At 37.5% G+C, this 18076-nt stretch overlaps 2 protein-coding genes across 6 annotated transcripts in view; both read right to left on the reverse strand.

Moving 5' to 3' along the window:
• The window catches only part of sp100.4 (SP110 nuclear antigen, tandem duplicate 4), a 93668-nt gene that overhangs the window by 72425 nt on the left and 3167 nt on the right, over positions 1 to 18076 (reverse strand). For 2 of the 4 annotated variants that reach the window (XM_065252824.2, XM_073813867.1), the window contains 12 exons: positions 17937 to 17987; positions 17579 to 17629; positions 17358 to 17408; positions 17189 to 17219; positions 16886 to 17050; positions 16613 to 16746; positions 16197 to 16262; positions 15930 to 16045; positions 15680 to 15782; positions 15403 to 15462; positions 15172 to 15300; positions 14751 to 15068 (listed from right to left, as the gene is read on the reverse strand). The exons of 1 other annotated variant lie outside the window; for it this stretch is intronic. In XM_065252824.2, coding sequence (XP_065108896.1) covers positions 15000 to 15068; positions 15172 to 15300; positions 15403 to 15462; positions 15680 to 15782; positions 15930 to 16045; positions 16197 to 16262; positions 16613 to 16746; positions 16886 to 17050; positions 17189 to 17219; positions 17358 to 17408; positions 17579 to 17629; positions 17937 to 17987 — 1026 coding nt within the window. In that variant the 3' untranslated portion in view covers positions 14751 to 14999. Of the gene's footprint in view, positions 1 to 14750; positions 15069 to 15171; positions 15301 to 15402; positions 15463 to 15679; positions 15783 to 15929; positions 16046 to 16196; positions 16263 to 16612; positions 16747 to 16885; positions 17051 to 17188; positions 17220 to 17357; positions 17409 to 17578; positions 17630 to 17936; positions 17988 to 18076 lie in introns of those variants that run through there. One more of the 4 variants, XM_073813866.1, reaches the window with a different exon arrangement.
• Positions 3566 to 11545, reverse strand: LOC135733976 (interferon-induced very large GTPase 1-like). 2 transcript variants are annotated; one of them, XM_065252818.2, is made up of 5 exons: positions 11137 to 11545; positions 10894 to 10968; positions 10087 to 10161; positions 9348 to 9380; positions 3566 to 8551 (listed from the first exon to the last, which is right to left on the reverse strand). In XM_065252818.2, the coding sequence occupies exons 1-5, from the start codon at positions 11141 to 11143 to the stop codon at positions 3855 to 3857; spliced, it is 4887 nt and encodes a 1628-aa protein (XP_065108890.1). In that variant the 5' UTR covers positions 11144 to 11545; the 3' UTR covers positions 3566 to 3854. The 2 variants fall into 2 exon arrangements, with proteins under 2 accessions (XP_065108890.1, XP_073669966.1); XM_073813865.1 differs by lacking the exon at positions 11137 to 11545 and having other exon boundaries at positions 10894 to 11061.

Raw genomic sequence — 18076 nt, forward strand, 5'->3', positions numbered from 1 at the left:
ACAACCGATAAACAAGAGTATGTCATTTTAGATTAGCAGCTGTACTTCGCCACATTAACAATAAGTTGGTTGTGTCAGGGAAAGCCAAGGCCAATTGAAATAATAAATAGACTACGTCATTTTAAGATTTGAGGAGAAGTCCAGCTGTACTTTGCTATATTAATAATAAGCTATCTGTGCAAGCTAGACCAAGGCCATGAGAGCCGATAAGCAGAATATATCATTTTAGATATGAGGAAGGATTCAGCTGCACTTCTGCTATACATCAAACAAATAAATTAATTGTGGCAGACCGAGACCAATGAGAAGAATGTACGTCATCTCAGATAAGAAGTGTTTGATCTTACTGTATAAAAATGGAGTCAGATGTTGGGAGGGCAGATGATCTTTGAGCACCTCTTTGAGGAGTGTTGATTGTCTCACTTTGTTGGCTCGAGCGAATAAAGTAATTTTTGTTTGGCACCTGGAACCTTTGTCTCCTGAGTATTTTTTTCTTATGAAGATTCAAGCTAAGACTTTTTGCCACAACAACTACAAATTGAAACTAAACACACAATGATTAAGCATGTTTGGTCTCTGTTTTTTTCACACATACTCATACCTATTTCTCACTTATAACCACACTGATAAACAGTGTTCACTGAAACAGCACAGTCATTCGTTACAAATGTTATAGTCACCCTGGGATTTGAATCTGTGGTTGTAAAGTTGGAAGTTCCCTAAAAAAGGATTTAAAAAACTCTTACGTCTACAGCTACGTCTGTAAGATGTCTGCTAATGATCTGGAGATCTGGGTCTGTATTCTTAAAGCTTCTTAGAATCCTCTCAGAAAGCTACATATTTAGCTTAAAAACTTCTATGTAGGAGTCTTAGCCTAAGGGCGATTCAGGACCAATCTGAGAGCAACTCTGAGCAAAAACTTTTTTCTTAGTGAGAAGGCGGGGCTGACCCCGTTGTTCTTTTGGAGACTGTGATTCATCGGTTGTCCAAGAAAGAAGAAAAAAAGTGCTTTTAAGTAATCTATAAGTGAGTCTATAAGCAGTCAGTTTAAAATTACTGGTATACTTTTTCCTGTTTTACCATACTCACACACTGTATACAGTATCTCACAAAAGTGAGTACAACCCTTACATTTCAACAAATATTTTAGTATATCTTCTCAAGGGACAATACTATAGAAATGAAATTTTGATATATTTTAGAGTAGTCAATGTTCTCCTTGTTTTGCAGTATAGATTTGCTGTCCTCTGGAAATAACTTAACATACAGCCATTACTGTCAAAATAATGTCATAATTCATAATCATGTTTTTATCTGCTTGCTACCTTGCTAAAAAAACAGCATCAAACCAGCATGGAGCAGCATGGGAATTATGCTGGTCTATGCTGGTTTGATGCTGGTTTAGCTGGTGGTCACCAGCATACCAGCACCAAAACACAACATATGCTGGTCTTGATGGTATGACCAGCATGGGATGCTGGTGCTAATGCTGGTTTGGTGCTGGTTTAGCTGGTGCTAATGCTGGTGCTGATGCTGGTTCAGCTGGTGTTCACTAGCAAACCAGCACCAAAACACAACATATGCTGTTCTTGCTGGTATGCTGTTTTTTTCAGCAGGGTAGGACCATACATATTTGTGTATCTTGTATTAGAGTCGTTAAATTAGGTGCTTTGAGTACGAATCTCTCATACTGACCACTGGATGTTGAACATGGCACCTCATGGCAAAGAACTCTCTGAGGTTTTTGGGAAATAGAAATGTTACTCTCCACAAAGATGGCCTAGGCCCCCCTTCTACAAATCGTACCCTTGAGGTCCGGAGCCCTGCAGAGTTTAGTTCCAACCTTGATCAAACACACCTGTGCAAGCTAATCAAGGTCAATCAAAGAAGTTGAATCCCCGTGCTGTGCGTCAGGTGCAGAAGCTGACTTCAAAAACAGAGACATGAGTGTTGCCAACATTGCTTTACAGGTTGGAGAAGCGCAAGGTCAGATTGTCAGTACTCACACACTGCAACATTTCGATTTGAACGGCTGTCGTCCCAAAAGGAATCTTCTTCTGAAGCTGGCTCACAAGAAAGTAAACAAACAGTTTGCTGAAGACAACCTGTCCAAGAGCATGCATGTGGTCTGAAGAGACAGAACTTAAACATAAACTTCTTGGCATCAGATGGCCTCCAGCGTGTCTTGTAACAGCCATGCAAACAGAATTGTTGCAGTGAACGGCGTATGGTCTGAGCACTGACAATCTGACCTTCCGCTTCTGCAACCTGTAAAGCAATGTTCGCAGCACTCATGCGTCTGTTTTTGAAGCCAGCTTCTGCACCTGACACACAGCACGAGAAAGCAGTTGGGACCTAACAAATTTGGAAAACCAGAAACTTTTGATGTTTTGCAAGGAAGAGAAACGAGACCAGAAACTTTCAAAAAAATAAACGTTCCAGAACAGAAACGTTTATTTAAAATAATTGTAAACAGTCAATAATGTTATTTTTTTTCGTTCTTTGACAAGATTTCTGTGTAATACTCGGAAGTTCACTTCCGGTCGTCGTTGACTCATAAGAGAAATGAGAAGGTTGCCACCAGCAAGAAGCCTACTCATGCCCAAATCTCTAATGCTCAATCATAAGAGTTAAATATTGTAGGCTACTCAGTCTCTCAAGATGTTTGTTTTTTACTAATCAGTGGTGAAAAGGATCACAGTTGATCCGTGAGCCGTACAGATCAGGACCCACGGTTCGGCTTGCATGCAATTCGTCGATTATTACGCAAATTTAAATAGGGTGAAAGTTGATAATTTGCACGTGTTTCAAAGGCTTGCAAATGTTCACACTTAAGTGATCATAAACTATTTTATAGCTAAAAGACGCTAAAGTGAGCAATTTTCTGTACGCACATGCGGTTGAATGTGTCCGGTCTAACTCCGCCCTTCAAAAATCAGAACTCTTGATGTGTAAACTTGAGAGAGAGTTGCACTACTGTGTCTCATACTGTAGTCCATTAAAATACATTTGGTGAATAAAGTACTGAAAAACAACGTAATTTTCACTTTATGTGCGACTGTTTATGCTGCATCTTCTTCCCAAAGCGCCGTTTGGAATTCATCCTCCGTCTGTGTGTTTGCGCGTGTTTAAGTGCACTCAACAAATGTAGGCATGTCAGAATTACAGTTATGTTGCTTACATAATGTCGCCTTTTTTAATGTTCGATGACAAGATAGAGGCTAAAGGAAATTATGTAGACTAATAATTTTAGTCATAATTTTAATATAAATAAATTTAATAAAGTTTAATGTCCTAATGATCAGCCTACTTATTTGTATGTCCGACAGCTGACATGGAACGTTATTAACCGGTTCGGGAACTTTATTATTTGTTCTTACCGGTTCAGGAACGTCATTTTAAGGGTTGAACCGAAAACCGTTGTTAAAATACTGTTTATATTCGGAATGAACCAATTGGGAAAAATTCTCGTTCAAAGCCCTGCCACTGACCTTCATCTGTAGATTTCTTCTTAAGTAGCCAAAACATGCTTATATGCATATTTAAACATTTCAGTGTAAAGGCTCTTGACGCAAATTGTTAACTTCGGTGATATGCTTTATTTACAGTGCCTTGTCAAATGTGTTCACAAAATTAGTAGACCCTAAAAGATTAAACATACATGTATCAAAATATTGTCTTTAAAATTCACAGTTACATTTCCAGCATTCTCCATAGTTCAACCTATAGGCCTATACTAAAATCTGTATTTTTTTGTATTTGACTATTAACTTTTAAATGAAGATATAGGGGCACTTTAATGTTAATTTTAAGTTTCATTAAAAGTGTGCACATGGACTTGTTAGGTACATTTACTATATGCAACATATTTCTTCCAGCTTCTCATTGCATATGTATTTATCCAAACTTTCGAGAGCGTCCTCTTTTGTGAAGGATCTCCAATTATCTGGAATCTGGCCCTTGAAAGTTTTTTCATAGTAGTATTCCAAATCCTTCTGAAATCGACACACAAACCACTTCCAGTAAGGCAGCTCTGAGAGATCAGGTGTGATGCACCAGCTTGCGAACTCAGAACCTGCGGTTCTATACTCCCTCCATAGAACTTTGTCATCTGAATCATCAGATGGGAAAAAGAAACGGTTACTGGCAACTGCAGATGTGCAGACACTGCAGCTTAGATTATCAGATTTTTTGTAAATCATCCCTGTCATCCCACAGTTTCGATGAAAGGGAGCAATATGATCTCCAGGATGGCCTTCAATTGTGTTAACACAGACAACTCCACAGAAGGGACATTCAACCCAACAGCACTTACAGAAATGCTCAATCAAAATCTCATCTGGTTGTTTCCTGAACATTGTCATGTTGATATCAGATGCATTCTTTAAACTTCTGTTTAAGTCTTCTGTGATGTGGCAAAGTTCTTTCTTTAAAACCTCTTCTAGAAGTTCAAAGTCAGTGATTTCCTGAAAGCTGTCACCAGTCAGACGTTCTTTATTGAATTCAAGCTCATCTTTCAAACAGCATGAAAAAACTTCCAGCCACATATTTACATCTCCTCTTTTACTCAAGACCTCATCTGTTGCTGTTTCAGCAGCTGTATTAACACGTTGCTCCTTGTGTCTAATGTTCGTTTTCATAATGGCAAGAGCTGAGGAATTCTCTCCTGTTATGTATTCCTTAACTCGAGCTTTGATAAAATTTTCAATGTGGTCTCTGGGATAGTGAATGTACTCGATGAACTTGATAACGTCCTCCTCCTCTGCTAAGGTTTTCAGAATGTGTTTCTCCAGGTTGGATCTGTTGCCTTGGAAAGCTGGAATATTCATCCGCATCTCTCCAGCGAGATCATATGCAGTTTTGTTGTAAACGCTCTGGAGAATGGGTTCTTTCAGTTTAGTAGAAATCAAGGATCCAAAAATTGCGGCAGATGTTGCACCTCTGCAGAAACCTTGAAAGAGGCTGTAGTATTCAGGTTTCTTTTTCTCTAAATAAATCAATGGATCATTAGCCTCCTTGTAGAGATGATGATGTTCTTCAAACATCATGCCTGCCTTTCTACACATAAAAAGTATCAAATCCACAGTAAACTCTTTCTTGAATTCATAATTTATGCAATTACACATATGTCCTTTTATAGTCTTTTTTACAAGTTGTTCGATTTCTTGAATATAGCTTGTTTTGTAACCCATCTTTGCAACTGATTTTGACCAAACGTGTTTCTCAGTTTGATGAATGATATTGTGCACCAATTGCTCTATTGATGCATGTTCATATGGTGTTAATCCTTTGGAGCCATTCGAATTTTTGATACAATTCACATAAGTGGTGAAATCATGAATTTCATTTATGTTGGTGAATTGGGTAAATCTTTCACGCACAAGTGGTTCTCCGTAAATTTCATGCAGGAATGTCAATACATCATTCTCTATATTAATATCTTCAAAGGGGCGAACATCCCCTGCCAGCTCAGAGACCCACTTCTCCCACACTTCATCAAACTCTGTCTTCAGCTCATTCTCATCAAGATGTTTTTGTTTAAGACTGAACGCAAGCTTTTTGGTTTTCTCAATAAGTTTTTTTTCATGCAAGGTTTTCTTATCGACCAGTTTTTCAAGAGCATCTCTTTGGTATATAATGTCATCTAACCTTTGTTTCGCATCTCTTACAAGTTCCCCTTGTAAGTGTTTGATTTTCTCATGAAATTGTAATCTCCATCGAGTCAGTGTGTCCTTTTCTTTGTGTTCTTCAAAGTAATACTTAACACAGTTGTTGACTTTTTTGGTGGTATTAGCCATTTCATTTTCCAGGTCTATACTTTCAACTTTATCTAGTTGCCTGTTGTTGATTCTGTTATGCAGTTTATCTTCAATATCCAGCATGGCACTCCTGAGATTCCAGGTCCATTTTGCACACTTTTCCTCTAATGCTCTGTACACTGCAATCTCCAGAGTATTCTTAAAGCTGAAAATGAAATTTTCATTCAAAAGTGCATTCCAGACATCACCAATACGATCTCTGAGTTGTGCCAGTGTTACACCATTAGATTCAGAAGCATGAGAGAGTATAGCTTTCTTAAGTTCCTGCACATTTTCACTGTAGAGTGGATTGGGTGGAGCCATGGGTGGGCTGCCCTCCCAGAGTTGGGCAAAATACCGCACATCAGACTTTATATCAAATTTAATGACATCACTGAAACATTCAACATCACAACCTTCTTCTTTAGCAGCTAACTGAGTCATCTCATCTAGTTTCTCTTGTAAGCGTATTTTCATGTTCTTCTCATCAGCTGTGACGTCTCCAACATTCTGATGCACAAACATGCAGCTTGGAGTCAGTCGTACCTTCTTCATCCTTAAAAAGGCTTGAACAACAATCTGAAGGATGTCCTGCATCTCTGCTGGATTTTCACCAAATATGTTGATCAAGGTCATATTACCAAGACCGACCACAAATGTTGCCACTTCATTATCGTGATGTCTTGTTGACGTGCCAGCCAATTTAAGAGCACTGAGCCCCTCAGTATCAACAATAAGAAGGTATTCAAAATTTAAATCTTCTTTCAGTTCTTCTGACACCTTGACCAGCTGCATGAAGGCTCCTCTGGTGCACCTGCCAGCGCTGACTGCAAACTGCAATCCGAACATGGCATTCAGCGAAGTGGATTTGCCAGTACTCTGAATCCCCAAAACAGACAGGACAAAGACTCTCTGGTCTCCTAGTATCTTGATAAGCTCATCTAGAACAGCTTTAACCCAAATCAGAGGAACATGAGCTGCATCACCATCCATCAGCTCCAACGGGTATCCAGAAACCATGAGCTCTGCGGCAAGTCGTGGGAGAGAAGTAACATTGAATTGATATCCTGTTACTTTACCCTTCTTGACAGATTCATGTGATTCATATATCTGGCCAATCTCTCTCAGTAAGTGTTCCAAGCCAAATTGTGTTTCATTGAGTTTTTCTGACATTTTCTCAAGTTGTATTTGTTCTGATTGCTCAGATTTATCATGTTCCTTTTTTAAATCCAACACTTTTGACCATTTTTGATCATATTTATGATGAAGTGCTGAGAGGTCTTCTGATGTATATTCATCCAGCAGGAACCCAAGCCATCTGATGAAATACAGCTTCTCATTATCTTTGCTGGAGTTGAGTTTTTCAATAAACATCTTCATAAATGTTGTCACACCAGATTCTTTCTGCTTTTCTCTGATTTTAAACATTTCCATTTGTTTTTGGCTGTTATGCATTTCAATGTTGTTTCCTTGAGGTCGATGTAATTCTTTGTTCTTCTGACACCAATTGTGCCATAACTTCCCCGCACATGGCAGAAATGTTTCTTTAATTTTTGAGAGTTCATTGTTTTCTAGTAATGTTGTCATCTGCTTTGCCATTTCATGTGCCCTCTTGCAGTCTTCATCATTCTCATCTACTTTGACTTCTGAGTGTTTGACCATATCTGAAAGTTTAAATTTGGACATTGTTTTTGAGAGGCATTCATTGATGGTTCTTCTCAGTTCTTCAGACACATCAAATTTATTTCTATCTTTTAAACCGATTTTATATTTGCCTCCTCGCATCTCTGTCACAACAGATTCGTCTTCAGTCAGAAGGCAGATAAGTGGCTTTGAGTTGTTGTACAGCTCCTCCACAATTGTCATACTTTTGTGATTTCTATCCAGATGAGGCAAAATCACAACATTTATGGAGGACTCTTCAGTGAGGATATTTATCTGTGTCTCATGAGCTTGTGCATCACCATGAAGATTACAGAACGCAACACAATCTGTGAATTTATCCGTCTTCTCTCCAGACGGGCAATACCAGGCGATCTCAACAACTCCGTCCATCAGCACACAAGATTTGCTGCTTCCACTGCAGTGCCTGTGAAAGAAAGTCTCATGCCGTTCATTGATCAAACTGTTCATGATTTGAGATTTGGATGTAGAAACTTCTGACAACCTGAAAAATGCAACCATAGGCGTCTCTGCCTTGTAGATTGCCTGACTTTTGCTTTCATTCTTCTCATATAACTTCCAACTCTTCTTGATTTGTCGGAAGGTCCATAATGGAAACTCAATCTTTTGGTAGAAAGGATTGGGCACAAGCAGAGGAACAGCATACTGACACTGTGACAGTTTGGTTACTATGAGCTGACGAAGAAAATAATCTGCATGGAGAAACACTGCCATCTGAATGTCCATTGGATGAAGAGGATGGATTTTACTCCCGAAAATGTCATCAAAAGCATCACTTTCTCTTGTATCTAAAACTGATGTCCTGTGATTGTTCAGCTCATGTTTTCTTTCTTTTATTTGAGTGTATCTTGCTCTGTAATCCATCATTAGGAGTTGTTGTATGAAGGTTTGTACCAAGTTCCTCTCCACACAAGGTTCATGTCTCTGCAACACCAGTGATGTTACCTGCAAAAAGTCTTGTGATTGAAGTTTGCACTTAAGATTAAGATTGAGTCTACTGAAAAGCTGCTTGATGTTTTCCTCTGTGATCTTGGCATTGTCTTCGGATTGACTGGATTCTTGTCCCAGAGCTAGACATGATAGATACAAGGATACAAAAAATAGAGGAAGAATGCTAAAAACTGAAATATTTTAGATTACAAATAATAACAAAGATTGGATAATTTATTGTCAGTGGCGGCCGGTGACTTCTTTAATCGAGGGTGCACGATGCGAAGTTCGTCACAATATGTATGTAGCCAGTGATGTGTGTGGTTCGTAATTTCAAAATATGTGTTTGGCGCGTCGAGTGATCCTGTGTGCATCACTTGTCTTGGCAAAATAAGTGCCTGCTGCAGACGCGTCTAAAGGGTTTATGACAAAATGGACGCTTGCGCTTGCCTGATACTCGCATAATCTCATGTGAAATCAGAGTTTACTGTTAAGGGAGAGTCTTGCGTGTATTTTGTGAACATGAGCGTCTCTTTTATCATAAACAGTTGTGCAGCATGCACTTATTTTTACAAAACACATGATGCACATGGTTCACATGACGCAACAAACACATATTTTGAAAAAACAAGCAACACACATGACGCTCCGAACACTTATTTTGAATTTGCGCCCCTCGGATGAGTAGTCACGAGCCGCCACTGTTTTTTGTGCAACATCTTACTATAGGATATTTTTGATTTTGGATATATTATCCTATTTTGTGTAGTGAATGGACTATTGATCGTGTTTAAAGAGCTAAAGCTAGAGAACACAGGTTACGGGGTGGCTTGTGCCCAACCCAATGTTTGCCTGCCGCGTGCACACACTATTCACCTAACTTAATAATAAATTGCATTATAAATTTAAATGATTCTAATTTTAGATTGCACTTACCTATTGACTCCTTTCTTTGTTTTTTAAAGTTTTCTGGAACAAAAATTAAAGAAACAATGAAAGATGAGATGACAATTCACAAAGACTGTTTGAATTACAGCTAAGTGATGTCATTTATAAATGACATCATAAGTGATTAAATTATTTACATAAATGTGAGAAAATATTTTTTATGAGACAAGCATGTTCTACTAGAGTTTAGCATTTATTGCTTCTCACAGAACTGCATGGTAAGGGGAGAGTCTTCATTTCAGTGATGCTAAATCATGATGAAATTGTAACATGCTCTTCATACCAGTTTGCAAAAAAGCTGTCATTTGTTTACAGTCGTGACAAAACTGCATGTGCCAGAGTGAGATGCGGGCCACACTCCGCCCAGTTAACAAATTCTGATACCGAGTCTGAGCCACAGGCGCCGCGGGGCAGCCGAGCACGGACCGATTACTACATGCTAACTGGGAAGTGCTGCACGGATGATGTATTTTTGTAGACGTGTCTGGAAGTTAGCATTACACTGGTTTCATTGACAAAGAAGGGATATATTATATTTTTCTAAAAACTTTTGGATTATCGACAAAAATAAGCTACAGTATGTGATCAACAACAGTTTGTGATACTGTCCACATACATCCATTTGAAGCCTAAATACAATCAACAGAAATGTTTTTTAATTTTTTTATAAATATGTAATCCTTTCTCTCATAACAAATATTAAATAACATAGAGTAATTGTACTTACTATCTTGAACTGATTCGTCACTCTTCCTTTTCCTTTCTTTAGGTTCTGGTCCTTCAGTATGTGTTTTCCTATCATCTAATGTAAAGCAAGAAAATCAATTAAATTATAGTAATAAATGCTTGACAATACCATAGTCACTCGACCTCAACGTAACCATTACTAAGCATTTAAAGCATGATCCCTCATAAGAAACTATGAATGAATCTCCACACCCTGTTAGCAACCACATTTTTCAAGACGCCTAAAGACTTCACAATTGAGGTATTACTGGAGTGTTGTTTTGTCATAGAATAAAAAATGAAACCAAAAAACCTGTTTAAATATCCCACTGATTCAGTATTGGAAACGGGTGTGCTATACTAATAGTGCTTTTCCATCGCATAGTACCCCACGGTTTGGTTTGGGTCAGGTCGGGTCAGCTTACCTCACTTAAGTTTATATGTTTCTGGGTTTTGGCCTACATATGTGCAGCACTCTAATGCAATAGTAAGTGGTCATGGGACAGTTCTACCCACTTATCTAAAGTAAAAAATAAATAAATCTGCTTGTAAGTTTTAAGATGATTGTGATAAAAAAATATGACCTGTAGATTAACTTTTCTGACATCTTTTGCCCATAATTGCTGCTTTTTATATTGCACTTATATTTATGAACACAATATTTACAAAAAAACAAGATTAATATTTTTTTTTAAAGCAAAGAAGTTGCTGGACCCCAAAGAATTCTGTGATTTTTAACAATTGTATAAGATTTTCTCTAATAACAAATATAAAAAAATAATGCAGACTTGGATGTAAATGTACTTACTCTCTTGAATTGATTCAGTACTCTTCATTTTGCTTTCGCCAGTTTCTGGTTCTTGAGAATGTGTTTCCCTACCATCTTCATAATTTGGATTTGAGGGAAAGAAACTATGAACAAACCTCATAGATTTTTCTGCCAGATAAACTAATTTGTCTGCATGGCCAACATATACACAATTTAGTGTATTTAATGATTTTTTTTTTTATTTAAAGATAATAATTAAAATACATTTTGAGTTGTACTCACCCATCATGCAAAGGTTTAATTGTTCCCCTTTTGCTGCTCACATCACAATAAATATATAATTACTTCAGAAACATTGTATCCTCCTGTTGAAAAGCACCAAAGCTATGCCTTTTATGAACTTAACTATGACACGAAAAGCAGAACTAGTCCTTTAACAATATTAAATTAAAGCCCCTCAGTGCATATATACCTGTCTTCTTATTACAGCCACGTATGCAATAAAAATAAATCTCTGCCTTTCGCTTACAGACCAAATCATGTTAGACTGGTTGGTTTCAGACGTTAAGCGCATTATGAATGACAAACAAATGTACTCAAATTTTCCGAATTCCTGCTTTTACGTCACATCTCCACACCTGCTGCAAGGCAGAAAATAAGACCATTGTTTTGCTGACACCAAGATAAACTCACTGCCCAGTGGCGGTTCTAGACAAATTTCACTAGGGGGGCCAAGGAGGGACCAGTATTTTACCAGAGGGGCACATAAAAAATGGCAAGAAATTATATTTAAAGATTATAGGGGTGGTTACAGGAATTAGTTTAAGATAGGACTAGGCCTTAGTTTAATTAGGAAATATAACTAGTTTTAACATACATTATACATTACTTGTGTGCATTTTGAAGCAAAACAAAGCTGTATTTTAAGATATGGCATTGCAAGTTGTTTTCAGTTTGGACAGCTCTTACATTTATTTTAGTCTAGGACTAGTCCCTTTCCGGGAAACTACCCCGTAAACTTTATTTTACTTTACAATCATATACTTTTTTATTTAATACAAGAGTGAGTGCAGGTGCAAAAGGGGAGCTGGGCTCTTTTCTAAAGCCCCCCAACCGAAAAGCATGCAAGCCTACTCAATAAACTTTATGAAATGCAAACTTTTATAAAGACAAACGTTTGTTTTAGTTTACATATAAATACACATTGCTAGACAGTTAGGGACCACAATCTAATCAACATTTAAAATAATATTTATTTTTAAATTGTAAACATTTTTATATGTAACATTTAATTATATTGCTCCAATTTAATGCACGTATATGTAAGAGCATAATTACAGCGCTTTTTACAATGTGTAAACTTTAAAAAGTTAGCGAGATGTTGGTTTTGCCGGTTGTTGATGAGTAACAGCTGTAAATGATCACAACACGCAGCCACGTCACAGGAGAACAAGTGAACGTCACAGGAGAACAAGTGAACAGTGTCCCAATGTGAAGTGAGCAAGAGTCCTTACCAGTGCCCAAACCTGCATACACATTCTCAACATCGGGAGGTTGGGAATGAATTGAGACACTCGCCGAGCAGCACCCGGCTAGTGGTTGGGTGCGCCGCTCTAATTTGCCCGTGTAGAACGTTGCGTCGCATTAGTTCCGCTTTTGGCGCTCGCGTGTAAAATCAAAATAAATTTATACTTTTTTATTTGGTCAGCACGGGGTGGCCACAGGGGTGGCCAGGGACATGTCTACAGAGGCACGGGCCACCCTTGGCCTCCGTGTAGAACCGCCACTGTCACTGCCATAAAGACATAACTTCAATAATGGCATATGTTTTTGCTTGTCTTGAAAAACTTGGATTCTGTACACTACAAGAACATGCAAAAAACAGTGTTGTTTGTACCTACAAAAGACAACAATGTAAATATGTTTCGTTTAATTATTGGATTTTACTACATTTACATACATTTAAGCATTTAGCAGAGGCAACTTATAAAAGTGAGAAGAAAATGAGGTGATTTATCCTTAATGATATATGAAGTGCCCAAATAAGTTTAACAATTGTTAGAAGTTAATGTGCTAAATGCATAGTAAAATTATCTTTCAAAGTAAGCAAGATACAAATCTTTTCATTTTTAATATTTTTTTAGGCTTCTTGGCCTTTATTTAGACAGTATAGTGGAGTGTAGACAGGAAAGTGTTGGGTGGAGATAGGGGAGCGGGATCAGCAAAGGACCTCAGAGACGGGAATTGAACTCGGGTCGCCGTGAGGACACTGGTGCTACATGTCGCCGCACTAACCACTACACGGGGCTATGGGTGCCGACAGATACAAATATTTTTATGTTAGAAGGCAAATGATTTAGTTATTATTAAGTTATTAAGAAAAAGGTAAATTGTTTATGCCAAGAAGTTAATTTATTCACGCCGAAGTTCTTTTTCGATGTTCGATTACTGGTGAAAAAGTTTGAAATAGCTAAGCTACTGTCTATTACAGATTCAGTTGTCGCCCTGAAGGCATCTTCTGGCTTCTGAGGTGGGGTGTTAGAGAGCTATTTAAGTAAATTACGTGGCAATCCGCTCAATAACAAAGCAAACGACAGCAGTGAGAGAAAAAAGATTTGAAAGCATCTGGCAGTTTAATAAAGAAATATCAGGGAACAACAAATTTCACGTTAAAAAACCAATGCATACTGGGTTTCACATATCAACCCAGTATCATTCCGTACTTAAAGTCACATACATTTTTTATTATTTTCCGTCGCATTTTTCCACGATTTTACGTGACCGTATCACGCAATTTTGTTTACATGTCATTGTCAGGTATTGGTTACTCATCTGTTTTGTCCTATTTTCTTACCATTGTCGCTTCGGTTTAGGGTTAAATTTACATAAAATGACATCCTTACCCAAACCCAACTCTAACCCTAACGCCAGGCGACAATGGTTTAAAAATCAGAAAATATAAATAACGTAAATCAGAAAAAAATTGTATAAACCAATACTTAAAGTGACATCCTAATGCAAACACCAAATCTAACCCTTGAAAATATTAAAAAGCAGTTGAGTAACCAATACGTGACAATGACATGTAAACAGAAATGCGTGATACGGTCACGTAAAAATGTGGAAAAACGTGACAGTGTCACGGAAAATAATTTGTGATACAGGATTGCACATGTAAGGATAGGGACATCAAGGAAATTTTAAGTTTGGAAGAGGAAAAATTGTCACGATCGGAAAACCCAAATGCAGACTTAAATAAAGAATTACTTTAATATACGCAAAAACACAGAACCAAAACACCCACAAGGGGGTACAACATTACAATAACAGACAAAAGAACTAAGCTAACTAACATTAACACTGAAAACACTAAACTACATAACCTAACACATGAGTCCAGGAACAGGAATAAAGACACGGAACTTGAAGGGAACAGAGAATAATACCAACGTACGGAGGAAAGGACAGAAGGGTATTAAATAGGGAAATCTAACAACAAACACCTGGAGCTAATCAAACATAAGGGAGCGGGAAACAATACACGAACCCTGAGAGAAACGTGGACAGCGGAAGGGCATGTCACACAACTCTCTCAGGGCAGACACGTACTGTCACAACCTAATCTCTCACAACTCGGATAAGACAAGAAATGGAGAGACCAGGTCATGACAAAAATGTTTAAGGGATTGTTTTATGTAAAATATTTTGGCTAATGCTTTGGGATACAAGACTGTCGGACCTTATTTACAATTGGCTGCCTATTCATTATGCCTGGCCATTCATTATCCCTTACTTATAAAATTGTACTTGTAATTGTTTTTTTCACCATTGCCTACTTACAGAAAAGTGTTTTAGGAAAATAAATAAGCATTTAAAACTTATGTTCAACAATCATCAACAGTTTTAGGATTTTATTTTAGAAACTTTTGCCAACGCCTTTTCTTTCTCCATTTGACAGGTGAATTTAAAATACATTTTGAGACTTGGTTGTGTGAATGTAGCCAAATAATTAAAGTCTCTAAGCGCAAGCCTAATATCATTTAGTAAAAACCTAACCATTCTTTATTTTTCTGTCATTTTTGTACACACAGTTCAGCATTATTTTTGCTTTGTTTTGAATACAGTGATTTGTTTAATGCATAATGTTATAGAAGTTTAAAGATGGTGACAAACTCCTTCTTAAACAAATGCTCCATTCTGTTGAAGACATTATCCTACAGAGAAAACAAAACGTATATTAAAATATAAAAGTATGCAGTACATTTTAAATGCAAAAGGTTAGGACTTCATTTACATATAAAATCCTGTAAAACTCACCCTTTTGGAGTTGCCGTGTTGAAAAATGTTTTCAATATCTTTGACAAACTCGCCCACTGTTTGGTAATTGTCATTCTGTAAATTCAGCCTGATGCCATCTGCTTTACATTTACTCTCTTTATCTAAAACCTGAAAACCGCAGCAGTGCAAATATAAATCAAACTTGATAAACATAAATTAAACTGCAACACAACCACTCAACACAAATGAATGAATGTTTAAGTGATTTACTTTGGTGCAGGGCTCAGCAGTCCACTCGTGCAGCAGATATAACAACAAATACTGGCAGTGCTGAGAAAACAAACACACAAACACTGTGAATGCATACAAGCTATACATTTTATCAGTAGGCCTACAGTAGGTGTGTCCCCTATCAATGCCACAACATTTGGGTTGCTAATGCGAGCTACAGTAGGAGTAATATTTGTTTCTTATATTTGTTTTGGCTTGACTTTATCTTTATTTGTTTGTAAAGTGCTTTAGCTTGTGTGTGTTTGTATGAATGTACCAGTTTGTACTGCGAAAGTGGACTGTTTAAAACCTCCTGTCGTGTCTTTTGATTCGATCCCTTAAATGTTTTCATCATACAAAATGTACAGCTCCATTGGATTCTGTTCACAGCAGACAAAACACAATAATATATTACACATTTCTTTAGTCTGTCTAAAGATAACAAAGATTCTCTCTCTCTCTCTATCTCTCTCTCTCTCTCTCTCTCTCTCTCTCTCTCTCTCTCTCTCTCGCTCTCTCTCTCTCACCCAGAGTCGATGTCCACAGCAGCTGGTAGGTGACATTGTGGATGAAAAGCTCGTGGACACTCATCACAGCACACAACCTCTTCGTAAGAGTCACAGACGTAACAGTCGTCATCATTCTGTAGGTCCAATTATTCATAATTTATCAGAATTAAAATGAATTTGACAGACAGAGTTATAAACAACTCTTCAACAAACTTTGTCACAGTCTATATTAACTGTTCAACTAGTCTGCTAAGATGTGTTGAGTTGTTATGAGTACTGGCTTACGGTTTGATTGAGTTCTTCACAGACATTACAATCACAGTTGACTGCATGAAGTTCCAAAACTCTTCTCTGGAAACCAGATGAAAATTCACCAATAAGAGTTACATAAATGTTACACATAGGTTATAAGCTTTTTAGGGTTGATTCACATATTGCGTCTTTTGCACGCTCAAGTTCGTTATTTCAAATGCAGGCGCGCAGTATACGTGCTTATAATGGAAGCGACACGTTTTTTTCGAGTTAAAAACATTTCTAATTTTCAGAATGCCGCAAGCGCTGACAAGAACCTACATGCCTAGCATTTTCCATGCGTTTTTAGGCGCAACATGTGAACGGCCCCTTACAATTCTTTCAAAGGGGTGCGAATTTCTCTTTTTCTGTTTTTTTATTACTCTTTACAATGACTGTTTGTAGCCTACCATTAAAAGTTTTCCGAGCGTTGTTTTATGAGCCACAATGTCTTTCCTCCATATCCCATCTTGTTTGCCCAGTCTGAGGAAATCCTCAGGTGTTAGCCATAAATCCTCAGTCCTTATGCATTTCCCACAGTGTCCTGGGAAAATTACATCACAGCACAACATAGAAACTCTGTGGGGATTTCCAGTTCATTTTTGATATTTTTGTCTAAACAGCTTGTCCTCAGATATCTTCAGTAAGAATGTCATAAACATTATGTTACATATGAAACACACCTTTAGCAAAGCGTTTTTTGTAAAGAGTGCCAGTGACAGAGCCGCAGGTAACAGGTAGGGTTGGACTTTGAAACATGGTAATGTCAATTTCATCATCATCATCATCTTCACTGTTGTTGTTGATGTCATTGTTCTCATAGTGGACACTGTCTCTTCCTTCTGATTCTATAACAAATACACAATCATATAGACAATAATACATGCAGACTTATATACTGAAATATAGTAAATACTGAAATAATTTCTGTTTAAATAAAAAAATTATCATCTGGTAATATGGTTATGGGTTATTATTAAACTAACCAGAGCTGGAGGAAACCAGCTTTTTCCTAGCCTGTGAAATAAGGAGGAGGATTACAGTAAAATCTCAAATATGTCATGACAGTCTCATGTTTTAAAGTCCAACTCTGGATTAAATGTGAATATCTAAGATTGATGAATATATTGTGGATTAAAGGTGTCTGGATCAAACCTTTGTTCTTCTGCGTGTGCCAGATTCATATGAGGATTCAGAAGAGTTTCTCTGTTAATATAAACAGACAACAAATGGCTCTCCTTAGGGCTTTATGATTATGATAAACCAAAGAGGACCTTAGTGAGGACTTCTCTTCACAGGGTCCGAGACAAATAATGCCTTGCATAAACATGTCTGCCATGAAACCCAAACAGTGCTAACAGTCATCAAGGTTTTACCTTTGTTTCTCTGAGTCTGCTAGCGACAGGTGAGCTTTCACGCGATTCACTCTGTGAGATAGAAAAGAAAACACAAAGTCAGTAACTATTTTAACAAAATACATCATCTATGGTTTGTGGGTGTGCATGCTAGTTACAAAAACAGCCAAACCTCGTCATGTTGAATTCTATTGTTCTTAAGAATTGGGCATGAAATATGTTTATCCAACAAACATAAAGAAAGAGGACCTTAGTTAGGACCTCTCTTCATTGAGTCTGGGACAAATGATGCCTTGCGTAAACATGTCCGCCTGTTGATATCTATATCATAAGCCATGATACACAAACAATGCTAATAGTCATTGTATCAGGGTTTTACCTTTGTTCTTTTGAGTCTGACAGCAACAGGTGAGCTTTCACGCGATTCACTCTGTGAGATAGAAAACACAAAGTCAGTAACTTTTCTAAGAAAATATATCATCTATGATTTGTGGGTGTGCATGCTAGTCACAAAAACAG

This window comes from Paramisgurnus dabryanus, chromosome 3 (assembly GCF_030506205.2).
Source record: "Paramisgurnus dabryanus chromosome 3, PD_genome_1.1, whole genome shotgun sequence".
NCBI lineage: Eukaryota > Metazoa > Chordata > Actinopteri > Cypriniformes > Cobitidae > Paramisgurnus > Paramisgurnus dabryanus.

What these genes read in the sequence shown, in the direction of transcription:
- LOC135733976 (XM_073813865.1), bottom strand. Translation starts at nt 11,014, where the DNA reads ATGAGGTTTGTTCATAGTTTCTTTCCCTCAAATCCAAATTATGAAGAT. An exon ending in TACTGAATCAATTCAAGAGA is followed by an intron (nt 10,162 to 10,893) that starts GTAAGTACATTT and finishes GCTTTACATTAG; the next exon opens with ATGATAGGAAAACACATACT. An exon ending in TGACGAATCAGTTCAAGATA is followed by an intron (nt 9,381 to 10,086) that starts GTAAGTACAATT and finishes TTTTTGTTCCAG; the next exon opens with AAAACTTTAAAAAACAAAGA.